The sequence below is a fragment of the Lagenorhynchus albirostris genome, chromosome 15, assembly GCF_949774975.1.
Source record: "Lagenorhynchus albirostris chromosome 15, mLagAlb1.1, whole genome shotgun sequence".
Classification (NCBI taxonomy): Eukaryota; Metazoa; Chordata; class Mammalia; order Artiodactyla; family Delphinidae; genus Lagenorhynchus; species Lagenorhynchus albirostris.
In genome coordinates this window covers 32,811,604-32,829,286 of record NC_083109.1, presented here as the reverse complement: position 1 = coordinate 32,829,286, position 17,683 = coordinate 32,811,604, and the positions used below count along the sequence as shown (strand labels likewise).

Sequence of the window (17,683 nt, the reverse complement as noted above, 5' to 3'; positions counted from 1 at the left end):
AAATTCCGTCATGAATGATCTGATTTATAAAACTAGAAGCTGTCTAAAAGCTAGAGCTTATCTAACTCAAATGCCTTTTCAATAGGACCACAACTTGCTGCTCGAGCTATCTCTTAGAGTCCTTCAACATCTCTTTTTAAATTTTTAGTATCTCACTCGATTTAAATGAAATCTGATAATAATCTTCTATTACAGGTGAACCAGCAGTTAACCTTGATGCTGGAAAGTAACAGTTTAATTTGGGTGAGTAGCAAATGCTGATTAATTTTTTTGGAACCGTCAAAGGAGAGAACAACTCTTGCCTTTTTTTTTTTTCACTTGGTAGGGCCAATTTTTTTCCCAGAAAATAAATGACTACAACTTTTGCAGAGAGGTTCTTTCTAGCTTCCAGAAAGCTTCCTTCAAACTTTACGTACAAATAACCTGGGGATCCTGTTAAACGCAATTCCAATAGACAGGTCTGAGAGGGTCCTGAGAGAGCAAATTCTGATAGCCTTCAGATGATACTGCCGGTCCGAACACCATACTTTGCTTAGCAGAGGTATAAACTCTCAACCATCTTAGGTCACCTAATTCTCCTTCTTAACGCTAAAGATTTGATCCAAGTGTGCTTGTTATTTTGTAACGAAAGAAAGTTTCCACAGAACGTCAGGCCTGTTAATTTCCCTCGTTTTCCAATGGGAAAAAAACGCAGTTCAGGATCGCAGCTCCACCTTCCAAACTAGGTTGTCCTAAGACGGCTTAGGGGAGCAAGGTAGGCATCTATGAACCCAGGCCAGGTCTCTGCGACGACTCCCGGCCAAGAGAAAAACCCAGCGCCGAGTATCGCGGGGAGGCCCGGCCGCCCTCGGCCTCGGACGCAGGCCCTTTCCAGGAACGCGCGCGCCCGCCCCCCGCACGCGGCCGCCCATTGGCCCAACGGCGCCGGGCGTGACGTCAGTCCCCGCCCCGCCACTTCTCCGGCCCCGCCCCGCGGAGTGGCCTGGCGGTTTGGTCTGGAGCAGCTGAAACCGGTTTGAGCGGAGCCGCTTCCTGCCGCTGAGCGCCGCGGTTGGCCGCCTGGGGGAGCGCTGGCGAGGCGCGGACAGCGGGCGCCCGGCACCTCGGCCCGCGGCACTGCCTCTCGGGCGCGGCGTCGGTGGCGGCGCGGACCCGCGGACCCGGCAGGTGAGGCGGGAGGTCGGGGGGCCGGGCGCGCGGTGCGAGGGCCGTGGTGGCCGCTCACGTGGCGGCTGAGTTGTCAGGGCGACCCGGCTGGGGGACGCGGGCGGAGCGGGGGGCGAGGCATGGGCAGGGTTCCCCAGCCCGGGCGGGCTCTGCCCGTCGGGGAAACAGCGGCCTGGACGTTCGCCCCGGTAAGTCGGTGGGTGACACATGTTTATTGTATTTATCCTTTGCTGCTGCGATTCCGCTGGGCTGCTGGTGCTTCGTTCCCCTCCAAAAATTTTGCAGCGTTTTCGATATACGAGAATGCATAAACCGTAGGACCACCATGAGTATTAAAAGAAACAAGTCTCGCTCACCACCACTCTCTGGCTTTATCCATAAGTAATTCATAGTGTTTTGACAACTGCTTATTTTCTGAAATTGCCTAACCAAGTAGTCTAGGGTGTGCTTGTATAATTCAGTTATTCCAAGAAACCGAAGTGCCTTAGTCTCTTAGGAAAAGGTTCCAGGAACAGTCATCAGTGCCCTTGATACAATTTTAAGACAGTTTCCCCTTCTTATAAAGCTCTTCTTTTTCCAAAGCTCTTCAAATTGCCTTGATGACTTCTGGGAGAAAGCCTTCATCAGTTAGGTGCTTCATCGGCCCCCTCTTATCCCACTGCCCGGTTAGAAGGAAATTAGGCGTGAATTCAGCCACGAATTGTAGAGAAATCTTTCACCATTGAGGTAGCTGCCTAGTCTGTAACACACAGAGGAACTGATAGAACGAAGCAGGATGTTTGGACTTGATGTTTTCTTCATACTCTTCTTTAGCCCTTCCTATTTCTGCCCAGTTCCTATCCACTACTCCCCCCCACCCCCTTGTGTGTCTTGCTACGTTTCTGACAGTTGTGACTTAGCTAAGAAATAAATACAAATTATCAGTCCTTTTTCCAACTCCTAACATTCTGGATACAAATAACACAAGATAAAACAAACAGGTAAAACTACACGGTGGTTCAGTGGTTCTCAACTTCATTAGGGAGAACCAGTATTCTAGACAAAATAAGATTAGGAAAGTTGGACTCCAATAATGACCACAAAGGAAATCTCAGTGTCAGAGTGAGTAAAATTTGATATGTACAAAAAGTAAGTTGATGAATCAAATCTTTGTGTATAACTTAACCAGGAAAAATAAACGAAATGCATATGAAAATAATATCAAGATGAAATGGAAAAAATTTGGAATAGTTTTATGACATTGTTTAGAAAGGTGATTAAAGAATTAACCGGCTTAATGAAATCTCCAGAACTGCTTTCTTAATAAAAATCCATTCATGTCTGTGTACATTTGATTAAAATACTGGCTCAAAATATACTGGGGTCTGAATAGTGGGGTCATAATGATCCTCCAACAGGATGAGCAGGAATTAACTCAGGAAAATACAGGCATTTCATATATTGTTTTCCTATAGTCAGTTAGGCTGTTGGAGCCTAGGAAAGAGCAAGGAGAATTGGAAACAGCTTTTTTCTTTGAAAAAGTATTTGAAGGAAAACAGTGGAATTTTTTTGGCTAGAAAAAAACACATTTTAGCTGAAAATATCTGTGACTTCAGTTTAGCTCTAAAGTAAATGTTCCTGTACCTTTGTTTGCTTAAATCTCCCTTTTGTTCCCCAAGCTGGCAAACCAGTAAAGGAATGTGTTGGGATAGTTTACTTGACAAAAAGAATCGAGTAAAACTTATTTCAGGTAGTGTAAACTCTGAAATATTTTTTAAATGTAAATTACAATGTCATTTTGCAAATTATGTGAGTCCTTAAAAAAGTTAAAGTAGTGTAAAATGCTATTCAAAGTCCCAGATGAGAATGCTGTTTAATGCTTATCTTCAAAAAGCACAAAGTGGAGGTTATGTTTAAGAACCAGACCAAACCAAAAACCTATCTCAGAAAGTCTGTACGTGAGGTTATAGGTGAATTGGTTAAATTACATATGCAGTCAGCTCATGTATGTAAAAATGACTAGCATTTTTCATCTTATTCTTGTTGTATGTATATCTAGAAGACCTCCCCTGTCCAAGTTGAGATTTTCTTTGCTTGTTTGGAAGAAGAGGAAGTGTTGGTTGTATAAATTTTTTGTTCCACAACAGAACAGTATTTTACTTTGGTGGTAGCAGGGTGCCAAAATTGTACGCTTCAATTCTGCACCAGAATTTTGGCCTCTGTCCACGATCAAGTAAACTGCTGTAGGAGCAGCTCTGCAGGCTCTTATTTGGTACGGTATTAAATTTGGGCAATGGGGGGAATGGAAATTAACCAGATTATATGACTTAAGGCAATCCAAGTTGGAGATGATGCTTTGTTGACGACTGGGGAGGTTGCGGGGGGGGGGGGGGGCGGTAATTTTGTGCTTGTGTATGTAGCTTTGGTGTAGTAAATACTGGATACTGCAGCTGGTTCCAGTCAAGTTACGATAGCCACTTTTACAAGCAACCTTAAGAATGAGAAGCTCAATTTTAATCAGTTGATTTCCTTTTCATTAAATTTACATGTTTCACATTTAGCACAGTAGAAATTTAGAGATAATTTTGTACTAGGTGTTGATTTTAATACATAGGAATAATTACATCTGATTTCCCTAAAATTGGTTAAAATAGTTACTTAAAATTGATCAGCAAATAACTGAACACCAGCTTTTAATTATGTAGATGAGATTGTTCTTAGTAACTGTGGCAGTAAACACTGGGTGAAAGTACAGGTTATATGTTGAGATGGTGGTTGTTTATTAAGCAATTTGCTGGATGATAGGGCTTTTTGCTATGTCTCAAAATTAATTCAGTAACTTAAAAAACCAAGCTTTTGCTAGCCTTAAGGTTTCTTCTTGATATGATTGATACAGATAAATTAAATGTAAGATATAGATAAATGTAAGATTGCAGTGCTTCAATGAATCATTTTATTTATTAGGAAAGGAAATAGTCTTATTATCTTAGGGTTATACTCAGATTCATATCAGATGTCATATTAAAAGACAACTATTAAGATATTTGGGTTAAATAGGTAAAAGGTGAGGTAACAATCTAGAGCTAATTTTAGATTTGGAACATTCTTTGGCCATGCTACAACTGGATGTATATGCTTTAAATAGATCATGTTTACTCTTAGACACAGAAAGTAGATTAAGGTATCAAGGACAGGTGTTTTTTCCTCCAGTGTGGAATCTTGGGTTTTCTAACTGAAATGGTAGAGTCGCCAGATACGGAATTCTTTAGCCAAGTGACATGAAACCACATTGACTGGTGTTCTTGCTTAGTATATATACTGTATTTACACTTTGTAATTGATGTAGGTGGGATGATGCATAGTTTATAGCTAACATTGGCTATAAACTATGATCCTCGTTGCAGCCCCCCTGTGGTTAGATATTAGAGATTCCTCATCCTCAGCCCTCTTGATATTTGGAGCTGGACAATTATTTGTGGAGAGCTGTTCTGTGCATTGTACGGTGTTGAGCATCACTCCTGGCTTCTACCCACTAGATGCCAGGAGCATCACCCACAGTTGTGGCAACCAAAAATGTCTCCTGACATTGCCAAATGTCCTTTAGAGGACAAAATTGCCTCCAGTGGCAACTGCTGCTATCGATCTATCTGCCTTGACTTGGAAGCGTGGTTAACTGTGGGTATTAGTGTTCATTAAATGACCATTGCAGAGTTGTGCATGTGTTCACAGGGAGGGGAACATAGCGAAAATGGAAGAAAGAATAGCTAGGAAAGGTACTTGAGGATTTTTTTTTGAATAAACTAATGTGTAAATGAAGATAAGCAATTTCAGTTGGTAAATTAAAGGAAATGATGTAAAGACATCATTGGAATTATTTTAGGAACATTGATGGATTGGGGGTATGAAAGTTTTTTTGGAGGTGTTGGAGTAGTTATGTACAATATGATGTGACCTTGTGTGGAGTATGTATTCTTTCTATATTTAAATTCTATAAACTGCATGAGAATTGATGTACATTAATTTTTTTTTTTTTTTTAATTTTTTAAAAAAATTTCCTATCTTGGGACTTCCCTGGTGGTCTAGTGGTTAGGACTCCGTGCTTCCACTGCAGGGGGCATGGGGTTCCATCCCTGGTCGGAGAACTAAGTTCCCGCGTGCTGTGGCCAAAAATAAATAAATAAAACTAAAAACAATTTTAAATTTCCAGTCTTTTCTTAAGTACTTAAATTAAGGGATAATAAGGTGAATAGGTTGGTTAGGCTGGGAAAAACAGTGAAGAAATGAAAAGTAAGCTGGAGAGAAAATGTGGATAAGGAATAAAGGACATCAAAGACTTCGGGATTTAGATTTCTATAAGTAATGGAAGTGATTCCAAGCCAGGGATGTGAGGGATATTCTAATTGACATAAAATGTATTGTTGGGAAGTGATCGAGAAGCCAAAATATAAGTAGGAGACTTAGGGTTTTTAATGAAGTTTAAACTTAGAAGAAAGGCATGTATATAAGATCAATTAAAATCTACAGGATTTGGTAATGTTGACTTGGCCAAAAATTCATTCGGTTAATGAATATGTTGTTCAATAAAGTTCTTGGTGAAAATGAAAAATGGCAGACTTCCTGCTGGCGCAGTGGTTAAGAATCCGCCTGCCAATGCGGGGGACATGGGTTCGAGCCCTGGTCCGGGAAGATCCCACATGCCGCAGAGCAACTAAGCCTGTGTGCTACAACTACTGAGCCTGCGCCCTAGAGCCTCTGAGCCACAACTACTGAAGCCCACACGCCTAGAGCCCGTGCTTCGCAACAAGAGAAGCCACCACAGTGAGAAGCCTGCACACTGCAGCGAAGAGTAGCCCCCGCTCCCAGCAACTAGAGAAAGCTCGCCCGCAGCAATGAAGACCCAATGCAGCCAAAAATAAATATATTAAAAAAAGTCTACTTAAAACGAACGAACTTTTTGGCCAACCCAATAGATTGCAGAGTTGAGACTCTAAATTCACGTCTGCAGAACTACAGTAATGATGGGCCTGTGGTTAATAAAGAGAAACTTGAAAAGAGTGATTTGTGAGGGGGAAGGGGTTTTTGTTATTGTATTTTTTAAGCCATTGGTTAGGTCACTTAGAAGCAGGTTCTCAAACTTGTTTCAGAACTTAACTAGTTTGTTTCAGTGGGTGGTACTTAAGTTCTTTGGTTGTTTTCTTGTTATTAAAATTGGAACCTTCTTAATTAAAGTAGAAATGCTCTCTTGAGCCAAGTTTTTTTGTCTCTAGTTGTTAGTTGTGTGTGTTTCCCTACACTATAAACATGAGCCTGGTCAGGAAAGATAGGTTGAGTTCAGAACAGCTGCTTATTAGAGGAGAAGGTATATGACAAGATAATCTTGAATTCTTAAAAAAAGTTTGGACACACTTGTTTTGCAGATTTTTCTGGTCCATACATTCTTACAGAATAGGTTTGTAACACTAGGTCCTAAAACTTGCTAGATACTTCCTAAATAATTCTATATATAAGGTATCTGAAATCTTTTGCTCACAGTTGAGATTCATTTTTGTTTTTGTGTGTTTTAACTTGTTTCTTGGTGGTAGCTATTCATGTACTATAAATGACATCTTTTTCTTTCTAGCACAACGTCCTAAAATAAATCCATCAGAATGACACCTTCTCAGGTTACCTTTGAAATAAGAGGAGCTCTTTTACCAGGTATTGTAAAACTTTACTTTTAAACATTTAAAAAAAAATAAATGAGTGTTTTTCTTATCTGGATTACCTTAAATATAGAGTTGTTACTAGAGTGAGCCTAATTATTAGATGAAAGTATCTTTAGGACATGCCTGATAACAGAAATGTGCTCGGAGCATAACAAATTCAAGAAAAAAAAACTTCCCAAATAGTAAGTGTCTTAGTCTCATGTTTTCCAGGAAAGCTGTGAATTTTGAACAGGACAGATAATTGAACCGTAATTTGTTTGTTTGTTTGTTTTTTGGCTGTACTCCGCAGCTTGTGGTATCTTAGTTCCCAGACTAGGGATTGAACCTGGGCCCTCGGCAGTGCGAGCGTGGAGTCCTAACCACTGGACCGCCAGGGAATTCTCTGAGCTATGATTTTTAAGTCATGAAAATGAAGGAAATTTTTCTAGTGTTGAGGAGTTGGTGAAATATTTGGTGAAGGTAAATTTGTTCCTTACTTGTACATCTATTTTTTTAAGCTTTATTGTATTTTTTAACTGTCTACTGAAGCAGTGTGAAATAATTTTAGTGTAAGGTAACATGTCAAAACAGTATCACACCTTGCTACTTACCTGGTTAAGACTCCTCCCTTCTGCTGCAGGGGACACGGGTTCGATCCCTGGTTGGGGAACGAAGATCCCACATGCCGCACAGTGCGGCCCAAAAAACAAACAAACAAAAAAAACAAACAGTATCACGGCTGGGTTAAAAATTCCTTGTTTAATACACTCTGGCTATGCTGGCCAGTTCCTCAAATCTTTTGCATTCCTTTCCTCCTTTGGGGCTTTCTCAGATTGTTTCCTTTGTTTAGATCTGTGCCCCGACCCGCCACCCCGCTAACTCTCCTTATCCCAGCTTCACGTATTCAACTAGGTTAAGGTCCCTGTGAAATTCAAGGTTCTTTTTTGTAGTACCTCTTATGAGTTTTATGGAGTCATATGAGTAATTTTTCTTGTGGACAGATTGTAAGCTCTATGAAAAAAAATGTGACTTTATCTTATTCATGCTGAATTCCTGTACCTAGCACAGTGCCTGGCTCAGAGCAGGGGTAAGTATGTGTTCGAACAATGAATGAATGATTCATTCTGTATGTCAGGCATCTTTGATACAGCATCCATCACAGCACCTGACGGTGTGTGTTTGTCCAAGTTCAGATTCTTAGCCAAGATGATTTTGTACAGCTCCACCTCTAGGCAAAATTCTGCAGATTGAAGATTGCTAGTCAGTTGATGGGGTTGCTCCCTTATGTCTAGTACTCACCTCTTGTCCTGTGTGTAACCTCTTCTGTGGAGAGAAGACTGCAGACCTATATCATACTTTTGTGCATAGGCAGTTTAAGCTAGAAGGAGCTGGCCACATCAAGCAAATGTGGTGACCACAGAATTAGCCACAGAAGGGTCAGCTTGACAAGGTGGAACTCCTTCTCAAGGACTAGTGGCAGATGTGAATGTAGGTGAGAAGGAAGGGAGGTAGAGGGACAGGGAGGGGATGTTGGGGTGGATTTTCACCTCCCCCCCAGATCTCATGTCACCTTGATTTCCTCCCCAAAGCAAGGAGGAAGTGTTCTCTGCTGCAAGTGGAAAGACTGCAGAGAGAAGTGAAGTAAGAGGGAACAAGTAAAAAGAATATGTGGGGGTGCTGTTTGCAGATTCCTTTAGTTAGCATTCAGGTCTTTATAATCTTCAATAAATGAAATCCAATTAAAGAAATAGGTCTGTTCTGGTAAAAAGTTTCCCGTTTTTCCTCATAGGAACCATATTCCAAGGCAATCAGCAGAAAGACAGAGTAACATTGCAGGAGGGAATTGGTAAAATGCAGGAGCACTTATATAGAAAGAAAGTAACCACAGATTGTCCAAGTTTCACTTTTTCCATGTGGGATACATGTTCTTTCCAGAGCAGAGAGTAGCTGCTGTTTTGTATGGGGATAAGAAATAACTGACTCCATGAGGAAGGTTAATGAGACTCTCCTTTACAAAGGAAGTATAACCGGCCTGAATCAGTGATTTGATGGTAATCTGTATTTTGAGCTAGGAGCCACTGCATATGCTGTACATATGCAGAGCAACATATATGATCTTGAGAATAAATATTTGTGCCTTGTATTTAGCAAGTGTTTATCTTTTTTTTTTTTTAATGCGAAGAGGTAGTGATAACCTAAGTTAATTGCAAAAAAAATCTGGTTACTTTAAAGGATTGGTGAGTATTTTAACATGAAATCTTTATACATAACCACCTTATGCTTTTACAGACATGTGTTTAGAACCCTGAAAACTCCTGAATGACTACCACATTTGGGATTTTAGTTAGGTTTTAGACAGTCCAAGCATATAAAATGCCATGCAGGTGGCTAAAGCCAATTAGAACTCTAGTCTTACTATAGTAGTGCCCAGAGCTTGGAAACCAAGCTACTCTCAGAGTGTGGAGGAGTTTGTCCTGAAGTTTGTTCACTTGGGCTCAGTTCCTTGTTTTTTTCTTTATGGATTTTAATTATAGTAATTCAGAATGTGTTGATATATAAGTTAAAGATATCTGCATACTTATATTCAAGAAGTTGTAGACTTTTGCTAAATATATGGAATTTAGCAAATATAGGTGATGACTATATGTTGGTTTGTGTGTTGATGACAAGTGTTCAGATGAAGTGTGATAGTCTTTATTTTAGTAAGGAATACGAGATTTTTGTCTAGTTTTTCACTAGTCTTTGTTCTGGGGACTTTTTTTTCTTTGTTTGTTGTTGTTACATTGCTCATATCCCATGGATAATTTTCTTGATCTTTAGCTTCTTGGTAGCTACTGTTTGAGTTCCTGGAAAATATCAGGTACTGGTTCTGTAGGATACTTATATGCTCCTTTAAATTGGAAGCTGCCTTGAAGGCAAGGACTGCCATTTGATCACTTTGTCTTGGTACTCATTATTGGCTCAGTAAGTAGTTGAAAAATGAAGAAAAGTCTGTCCCTGTACATTCTTCCTTTTCTCTGCCTTTGGTTCTATAGAGGTGGGTCAGGTTAATAACGTAGGTGCTAGTGTGAGTGGCACCTGGGTCCAAACCCATTTCTCCACTGAAGCTCTTCCATCTCCACTGAAAGGGACTCTGCATCCCATTAAATTAGTGCAGTTTCCTAAAACTAAAATGAGATGTTCCTACTTAACCCACTATAACTCATTATGTTTCTTTAGGAGAGGTTTTTGCAATATGTGGAAGCTCTGATGCTTTGGGAAACTGGAATCCTCAAAATGCTGTGGCTCTTCTTCCAGAGAACGAGACAGGTGAAAGGTAAGCATGGGCATGTCATAATACTGAATAATTGTGACATTCAGATTATAAACTTGGGGGTTTCTAAGATACCTTGGTATATTTTTCTTTTAATTTTTATCAAACTTATCACATATGTATAAAGAGTGAAGTCATTTTACAGAGTTTGCTGTGAAAAAACAAGTTCCTCTGTTTCTCAATTTCCACCTCGCAAAAAGTCATTTTCAACTCTTGGCTGTTGGCTGGTTCTTTTGATGCTTAATACCATATTTCTAAACAGGCTTATATTGTTATTTCTTATTTTAAAAAAAATTAAGGCATTTTTTTGCTTCTCAGTACTATTCTTGATAAAAGATCTAATTTTTGCTTTAGCTTATGAAATAATTTTCTTGAGACATATATTCTTTTAAAAGTAGCAGAGGGTGGAACACATCCTTAGAAATTTTAGCTAATATAATGAAATAAGTTTACTACTGACATTAAATACAGCACTAAACTTAGCATGGGTGTGTTGGTGCATTGGAGTGGGGAAAGGAGGATCTGGGTGCCAGTTTCAGTTCCGCAGTTAGCTGTGATCTTGGGCAGATCTCACATCTCTAAGCCTTGGTTCCTTTATCTGCATGGTAAAGGGGTTAGGATAGAATCAGTGTTGTCAACAAAGGTGGTCCTTCTCTGTATGGATATTTTGAAGTGTTATGGATTGTCAGGATGTATGCGTGGGGGTAAAGGAAAGATGAGGAGATTCTAAATAGTATACAAATACATTCAGTGCCCCCAGGGAGAAACATCAGATTAGATGATTGTTAAGCAGTGCTACTAAAAATGTGGCCTGTGGACTCAGTGCTAGACAAAAAACATTTTTTTGTCAGTGCACGATGTGAGAAATACAAAGATTGAGAGCAAGCATTTAGAAATGTTTATGACAGTTTGACATTGCTGGGATACCCATGCATGTCATGGACTTATCTCATTGAACTGGGTACATCATAGACCAGAAGTATTGGTCATGGGACAAGTAGAGTAACACAAGTAAACAGAAACTGGTCCTTCACAGCAGACAGTTTGAGGAGCACTGATGGCAAAGCAGAGGGAAGTAACAAGGAAAGTAAAACAATACCATAATGTAAGCTCAGGAAAAGAAAACAAAAAGCATACATAGAATACCCGTTTCTCTATTTGTCATTAGTGTGACACATTTTCTCAGCCAATTCTCTTCTGTTTTTATGTTAAGTTCTGTTGACAAATGATATTGGGATCACAGAAAAACGAGATGTTTATTCTCTTCTAGTGCCTATTTTTTCCTTGATTTGTGGATTAGTCACTCATGTCTGAAGTGAAACCTCATGTCTTTCTAAACTTGTTTACCTCTGCTCTAAACTCTTGAGCTGCCCTGTTACCTGTCTTAAGTCCATTCTAGCCAACCTGGTCAAAGTGATGTGAACAGAATGAGAACAGTTAACTTCTTAATTTTAAGGAAGCAGCCATTTTGACATCGCTGTACAATGAAGTATAATTGATTCATATATGGCAGATAAACAGTGCTTCACAAAGAGAAAGGAAGTAGGTGACACAGTTGATATAAGTAGTTGATACAAGATGATACAAAAGGTAAACAAATCTGTTTGCCTGTAAACAACAGTCTCTTGGGGGTTTTTGGTTGGTTGGTTTGTTTTTGACAGCGTGCTGGATCTTAGTTCCCGGACCAGGGATTGAACCCTTCCCGCTGCAGTGAAAACTCAGAGTCCTAACCACTGGACCACCAGGAAATTCCCCAGTCTTGTGTTTTAGAACTGTGTTTCTTTGGGATTTCAGTGTACTCTGCATTTAAGTCCTCTGTTCCTCCTTTTCAGTCTCTTAAGTCTCTCTGTACCTACAGGTTTGTGGTGACAAGAGCTCTGTTGGAATTTTTTTCTTACAATTTGAAGGTTGTGGTGTTATTTCCTAATAATGCAGAAAATGTGGGTCACTTATGATTTTATTTGCCCTTCTTGGAGATTTCATGGTATTTTTGTGGGGAGGATATTAGGGCAATTCAAAATTAGACAGGTGCACTAAACCTTCTCACTGCCCCTCTTTCCTGGTTTTTCTTCAGTTTCATCAGGTTACGTTCATTCTTGATGTCACTGAACAGTTCTGGTACATTTTTTTTTAAGTAATTTTATTTATTTATTCATTCATTCATTCATGACTGTGTTGGGTCTTTGTTGCTACACTCGGGCTTTCTCTCTAGTTGCGCTGAGCCGGGGCTACTCTTTGTTGTGGTGCGGTGGCTTCTCTTGTTGTGGAGCGTGGGCTGTAGGCCCATGGGCTCAGCAGTTGTGGCTCACGGGCTCTAGAGCACAGGCTCAATAATTGTGGCGCACAGGCTTAGTTGCTCCGTGGCACGTGGGATCTTCCCGGACCAGGGATCGAACCCGTGTCCCCTGCATTGGCAGGCAGATTCTTAACCACTGTTCCACCAGGGAAGTCCCTCTGGTTCATTTATAACTTTGCTATATTTGCTTAGGGAAGTAAAGTAAAAAGACTCATTTTATTGCTTTCACCATCTGATCTTTTCATTTGGTGGTTCTTAACCAGGGGAGCACATTGGAATCACTTTAAAAAATGATTTAAAAAGCACTTTAACTGGTTTAAAGCACTTTAAAAGGGGGCTTTTAAAAAAATGCCAAGACCCTGCTCCTGTAAGATTGATAAATAGTGCACGAGAGAGGGGCCCCAGCACATTTTTAAAGCTTCCCACTAATTCTACTGTGCACATCTGGGGCTAGTTTCACATACTCTGGCTGGTTTTATGGGTGAAATAATATTGGAAATTTGCCTTTTTCTTTTTGGGTAGCAGAGATGGGAAATAAATTTCATCTCAGAGTTGGTAGCATCTGCCTGGAGCCCCGTGTTGAAAAGGATTCTGAGGCTTATCAGGGAGAAGTAGAAGGGCACATGTTCCGAGCATTTAGGCTGTCCTTGTTGTGCAGCAGTGTTTCTCAACCAATCACATATGTCCAGTTTATCAAACTCCACGAGACAAAGCTCCACCCCAGACCTATGAAACCAGAGTTTCCCAGGGTGGAGCCAGGGCATATGTATTTTATTATTACCAGGTTAATCTGATTGTTGAAGCTAGGACCAGGGATGACAGCTGGTTGTGGATATTTTGTTAGAAACCAGAATTGAGTAAGAGTGAGGATAATGCCCTAAGTCTGTCTTGGCAGAGCCAGGTGGGGAGCAGTGCTAGCCATCTGGTATCATGGAAGAATATTTGGAGCTGCCATTTAGTCACTGAACTATTCATGCTGAATTAATGTTTGGGTAATGGTCTATGACATGGGCTCTCAAACTTGTGTTCATCATCAGAGTCACCTGGACATTTGTTAAATTACAGAGTGCTTGGGCCCTCCCCCAGAGTTTCAAATTCAATAGGTCTAGATGTGGCGTGAGATTTTTTTTGTTTGTTTGGCTGTATTAGGTTTTCGTTGCTGCATGCAGGCTTTCTTTAGTTGCGTTGCGCGGGAGCTACTCTTCATTGTGGTGCGCAGGCTTCTTACTGCAGTGGCTTCTCTTGTTGTGGAGCATGGGCTCTAGGTGCGTGAGCTTCAGTAGTTGTGGCATGCAGGCTCAGTAGTTGTGGCACATGGGCTTAGTTGTTTTGCGGCATGTGAGACCTTCCCGGACCAGGGCTCAAACCCGTGTCCCCTGCATTGGTAGGTGGATTCTTAACCGCTGCGCAACCAGGGAAGCCCTGGCCTGAGATTTTGCATTTCTAACAAGCTCCCAGTTGATACTGATGGTCCTGGGACCACACTTTGAATAACATTGGCCTATGATTTGAAGCTAAAAATCAGTTATAATCATGAATTGTAGTGAATTCTTTCACTGTTGAGTCTAAGCTTTAGAATTAGCATTAGAATATGTAGAATGACATAGTTCAGAGGAAGATGTTGAGTAAGATACAAGTACAAGTAAGATACAGACACTGATTGCTTGGCTAGGGAAATAGCCAGAGGCTGGGCAGGACAGAATAAGGGACAGTTGGGAACAGGCATTTAAGTTTGTGACCTTGGCCTCAAAGCCTCTTAGCAGCCATGTAACATCCCTAGCTAAGTGGAAAGTGAGAGGAGATTCAGAGGTCTGCACTGCTTGCCTTTTCTGTTTGGACTGCTACTTCTCCTGCTTCTTTGTATGGCTCATCATTTAGGTCTCAGCTCAGACAGTTCGTTCTTGTTGAGATCTCCCTCCAAAACTTCTTGTCACCTCAGAAAGGTCAGCTAGCCCTTCCTATGTATGCTGTTTGCTTATATATTTGTCTATCCACATAAACAAGCAATCTCCTTGAAGATGGAGCTCTTTCTGCCTTATTCATCACTGTGTTCCCAGTACCTGGTTCAGATTAGGCCTGGAGTAAAATTTTGTGTAGGAATAAATAAATGGTATTGATCACAGACCTTACTTGAGGGGTTTTATGAATTAATGAAGACTTTATGAATTTTAGTTTGATACTGATGCTGCTACTTTAATTCTTTTTTCTCACAGCATGTTATGGAAAGCAACCATTGTACTTAGTAGAGGAGTATCAGTTCAGTACCGCTACTTCAAAGGGTGCTTTTTAGAACCAAAGGTATGTTTTCTTTATCTAGTTTCCAGTTTCTTTAGAAGACTTCTTTCAAAAGCAACTAACTTAAGTTTGGAAACATTAAAAGTAAAATGAGTTTGTTTAGATCAAATAAGGAAAAAAGAACTCTAGCTTAATAATATTTTAGTACCAAAAAGAAAGGAAGTAGCCTCTTCAGAGGCAAATAGTGTGTGCAATGGAATTTTTAAAAGACTAATAGTAAGTATGTTCTGCAATATTCTTATCATGAAATTGGTTTTAATGATAAGTGTTCTTGATAGGTGTGCATTTTCTATAACTTTTGTAAACTAGTTAGTAACCAGTAGTAAGGGTTTTTCTTTTTGTTTCATTTTTTTAAATTCATCTGTGGTAAAGATATATTTAGAAGTGTATATAGCCAACTTTAAGTGAGTAACTTCGAAAAAATTATTTCAACGCAGCCATCTCTTAGTGGCTGCATTAACTCCTATCAAAACTGAAGTCATTCCTTTTAGATTTTTTTTCAGTGATAGTGTTGATAGACCAGGATCTTTTCTGAAGGCCTTTGGAATATCAGTTAGATCTAAATCTGCTTGCTCACAATGATTTATTTATTATTTTGGGAACATTTTCATATTTAGAAAAGTTGATTCTTTATTTTAAAGATACTTATTTGCTGAAAGGATTATTTTCCTTCAGATTTTTACCTTTGAGCACACTTTGGGCTGCATGTGAACAAGGGCTTAGGCAGGAGTCTAGGAAGCAAACATGGATTAGATCTTTTTAAAAATTTATTTCCCTTTGGGGTCCTTGAATACTTGTTACATGTAAAAAAAAAAAATTGCAAGCAGCCACTGTTACCTCAGTCTCTTAGCCACCATTATATAAAAGAGAAAAACTGACAAACCCACTTCAGCTGTCTTTTGCACCTATTACGTTTCTTATTCCAAGAATATATTGTGAATATACTCAGTAATTAAAATTAAATTACATTATAGTTGATCATTATGTTGGCTTATCTTGACAATAGTCTCACTTTAATGACTAAGGAAAAGATCATTTATTTGGCATAGGGGTTGTACATTGTGGCAAAGTTCTTTAGTATAAAGTGAACATTTGTGCAGAGTTATGTAGATCATAGCACTTGTGAGTTTGAAAGCATATTTGAGGATCCTGGTATGTGAAATTAACTAAATTTTACTTACGGGGGCATTTGGACAAGAAAAATCATGAGTCCTTTGGGCGTAGTTTCCTAAAGTAAGACTGTTGTCAACACAGGTCAAATTAAGCCAACCTACAGTATTTTCTCTTTTCATTGAAAATGTAACCAAAAGCAGCAAATCCTTCCAAAATGCCTTTTCCAAAAAATTGGCACGAAGTCTGCTTACAGTAAGAAACAAGTTTTTCCCCTTGTAATACTTGCAAAAGTTTACAGTATGTGTTGGTGAGTGTGTTTCTTTAAGTAGGTGCTCTGTATCGTGTACACATGTACCGTGTGATGCAGGGGCTGCCATGGTAAGTATGTTTTTCATGGAATAGAGTAAATAGCCACATAAAATCCCATGCATATGGCTAGAGGTTTTTTTTTTCCCACATGCCAGCTTAAAGTGACACTTCTTTTTAAAGTTGGTGGCGCTTTTTAAATGAATCATAATTTTTAATAGAATTAGAAACTTTGTCTCAATTGTGCATTGTCAAATGATAGAACTAATGTGCAAGGAATCTTAAATCGTGAAATGATGTAAATTATTGGAGTATATATTTTATGAATATAAAGAATGATTGGAAAGCAAAATGATTATGAAAGCATTGAAAAACTGAAATGGGTAATAAGGTTAATTTTACTGGGTCAAAAGTTTTAGGTTATCCAAGCAGTTGTAGAACCTAAGCTAAAAATCTTGTGATCTTGTCACTTGACCTTCAGAATTCAGCTTACTCATCTATAAAATGAAGGGTTTGAACTATAGATTTCTTACATCCCTTCCATTGCTAAAATTTTTCTATGAATAAAATTTTACCATTCATAATTTCTCTTCCGTAATTTGCTCTTTCTGGCATATTCCTTTTAGTTTAGAAGTTAAAGACTCTTGAAGTCCTTTTTCTCTTTAATTTCTCACAGCTGTATCTTCTTATGCTTTGTAGAATTAGAATAAGGTGTTAATATATTAAATTCTAAAATAATTTTTTACAGGTGACAAATATTATCTTATTTAAACATAGCAAACAAAAGTAGTAGATATTCCTGGAATGGAAACATTGCTGTGAGTCTGCAGATAACCCATTAATTTCATATCTTCACCAAAGATAATTTTTGAATTAATGTGTAATTTAAACATTTTTTAATCCATGTTCACCCCTTTTTATTTGTGGCTGGAATTAGGGATTGTTGTCTCATACTGAGATGTTAGCCACTTTTTAATTATATTGTCTTTGAAATTTTTCATTCATTTCAGTGAAATAGCTTATTTTTCAGTAACATCTGCTTTTAATTTTTACAGGTGTTAACATTCACTCATAATTAGATTCATTACAAATTCTTTTACCTTGTTCTTAACGTCCCTTGATTTTTATTTAAATCCTTTAACAAAAGAATCAATCATCTGGTAGGCAGACAATTGTTTATTTTCGTAATAGCCCAGGTTGTCATTTTGTACAGTGGTTTCTTAATAAAATTCTTCTGCATGCTAAATACCCTCAGCTGTTAACTATGAATTTGAACCATCTGAGAGATGTATGTCGGCCTAGCCTTCTTTGCTTTACTCACTCCTAAGTGACCGTTTTTCTTCCTGGTCTTGTTAAAAATAGTGATTTTTAACTAACTGGTTCTGGCCTCTGACATAGATTAAAAATTCAGAGCCCCTTTCACATGGGCATTTTTTTTCCATTTTTTTCAAAATTGTAGAAAGGAAACAGTGAAATTTTTACAGTTTACGCTTAACAGTTTTTATGATATTTGAAAGCAGTGATATTCCA

General features: G+C 39.0%; 1 protein-coding gene across 2 annotated transcripts in view; it reads left to right on the top strand.

The window, feature by feature from the left end:
• Window positions 1-1,025: 1,025 nt before the first annotated feature.
• GPCPD1 (glycerophosphocholine phosphodiesterase 1) overlaps window positions 1,026-17,683 on the top strand; it is a 63,025-nt gene continuing 46,367 nt past the window's right edge. Inside the window, exons 1-4 of one of the 2 annotated variants that reach the window (XM_060122387.1) lie at window positions 1,026-1,167; window positions 6,767-6,843; window positions 10,050-10,146; window positions 14,653-14,737. In XM_060122387.1, the coding sequence (XP_059978370.1) occupies window positions 6,795-6,843; window positions 10,050-10,146; window positions 14,653-14,737 (231 nt within the window). In that variant the 5' untranslated portion in view covers window positions 1,026-1,167; window positions 6,767-6,794. Of the gene's footprint in view, window positions 1,168-6,766; window positions 6,844-10,049; window positions 10,147-14,652; window positions 14,738-17,683 lie in introns of those variants that run through there. The other variant, XM_060122388.1, reaches the window with a different exon arrangement.